Raw genomic sequence first — 1,746 nt, forward strand, 5'->3', positions numbered from 1 at the left:
CGGCGGCGGCGGGGGCGCGGGCCATCCAGGCACGCCGGGCCTGGAACAGGTCCGGACCCCGACGAGCAGCGGCGGCCCCCCGCCGCCCGACGAGATCCACCCGCTGGAGATCCTGCAGGCGCAGATCCAGCTGCAGAGGCAGCAGTTCAGCATCTCCGAGGACCAGCCCCTGGGCCTCAAGGGAGGCAAGAAGGGCGAGTGCGCCGTCGGGGCCTCGGGCGCGCCGAACGGCGACGGCGAGCTAGGCAGCTGCTGCTCCGAGGCGGTCAAGAGCGCCATGAGCACCATCGACCTGGACTCGCTGATGGCGGAGCACAGCGCGGCCTGGTACATGCCCGCCGACAAGGCCCTGGTGGACGGCGCGGACGACGACAAGACGCTGGCGCCCTGGGAGAAGGCCAAACCCCAGAACCCCAACAGCAAAGAAGGTAGATCTGCTCCCGTTCCCGCCTCACTTTCCCGGTGACCCGCCTTGTCCCTGGGGTAGGCCTCAGCCTCCACCCCTGGGGCCCCCTGGGGTTTGGAGGACACCCGGCCCTCCTAATCCCCAACTCAGAGGGGGGTTCCCCACCTTTGATTATTCTAAGGGCTGTGGGGACAGACACCACGCGCTGCCAGGTGGATTCTGATGCCGTGGGCCCGGTGGAGCTGGGGCGGCAGCCCTTGGGGAATCCTTGAGTCCCTCCATCTTCCCCAAGTTTTAGCGGAGTTGCTCAGTGTACAGCACCCACAGAACTAGGCTTCCTTCTGGCACTAAGCCCCCTCCCCGCCCACGGCATCCAGGCCGGCTCCACTTTTGGGGAACTGTGTGCCCACTCTGCTGGCAGGACCGATGGCAAGTTCTGCAGAGCTCCCACCTGTCCCTGCCCAGGCAGGTGCCCCCTCTTTAGAAAGAAAGTTACCAGCCCTGGTGTCTGCAGCATCACTCAGAGGCGGTGCCTAATTTGACATTTGTTCCTAATGAATAGCTGTTTTGTCTCTTCTTAACTGTTAGTTTCCTTGAAAAAAACCCGGAGACCGTGGGGGTTGTAGGAGGCAGGGAACCTTTCCAGGGCGCACCGCCTTGACTTGGTGGTGGTGGTGGTGGAGCTGGGGTAGAGTCTGCGTGGCAGAGACCAGACCACTCCATCAGGGCATGTTTGTGGATATATATTCTTAAGACACAAAGGACCCGCGTTTGTCAGTGTCTCGCTTGGCTCTGGTGACAGATGCCAGGCCCCCGCTTTCGTTTGCTTCTGAGCACCCCCTCCCTGCCATGGCTGGAGGCCTTTAAGGTGGGAGAGGTGGGGTCAGTAGATGGACTGCCGTTCTAGATAGAGGAATAGCACTTCTTTTTAACCTACAGATGACTGGACTGAAGTAGATATCCATTTTATTTTAATGGAGCCGTAATATATATATGTGTATGTATACACACATATATATGTATGTATTACAGTTAATGGCTTCTTAAAATCGGGTAACATCACTTTTTCCCTCCTACCTTTTCCTTTTAAGCCCTAGTTGAATTCCCTTGGTTTCACCGGGCAAAATACTACCCTGGAGCGGGTGGCTGGTGATTTAACCCCGTCTTTAAAAAATGTGTCCCCTGATTCTTGCCCTCTGCTCCCATTCTTTGCTCCTCTGCCTTGCCTCCTTCTCTCTCCCCACATCCTGCCGTCTCCTGACCCCAGCTTTAAGGTGAGGGCAGGCGTTCGGAGAAGGGGCTGGGTGCTGGGGGAGGCGGCAGGAGGGGGCAGGGGTGGG

At 59.0% G+C, this 1,746-nt stretch overlaps 1 protein-coding gene across 1 annotated transcript in view; it reads left to right on the forward strand.

The window, feature by feature from the left end:
- The first annotated feature begins 6 nt into the window (after positions 1-6).
- LOC103262223 (transcriptional activator MN1) overlaps positions 7-1,746 on the forward strand; it is a 43,078-nt gene continuing 41,338 nt past the window's right edge. The window contains exon 1 of the mRNA XM_008059846.2: positions 7-428. Within this exon, the coding sequence (XP_008058037.2) occupies positions 278-428 (151 nt within the window). The 5' untranslated portion in view covers positions 7-277. The remainder of the gene's footprint in view (positions 429-1,746) is intronic.

Source organism: Carlito syrichta, unplaced genomic scaffold, assembly GCF_000164805.1.
Source record: "Carlito syrichta isolate Samal-C Ts95f unplaced genomic scaffold, Tarsius_syrichta-2.0.1 Scaffold304394, whole genome shotgun sequence".
In the NCBI taxonomy this organism is placed as follows: domain Eukaryota; kingdom Metazoa; phylum Chordata; class Mammalia; order Primates; family Tarsiidae; genus Carlito; species Carlito syrichta.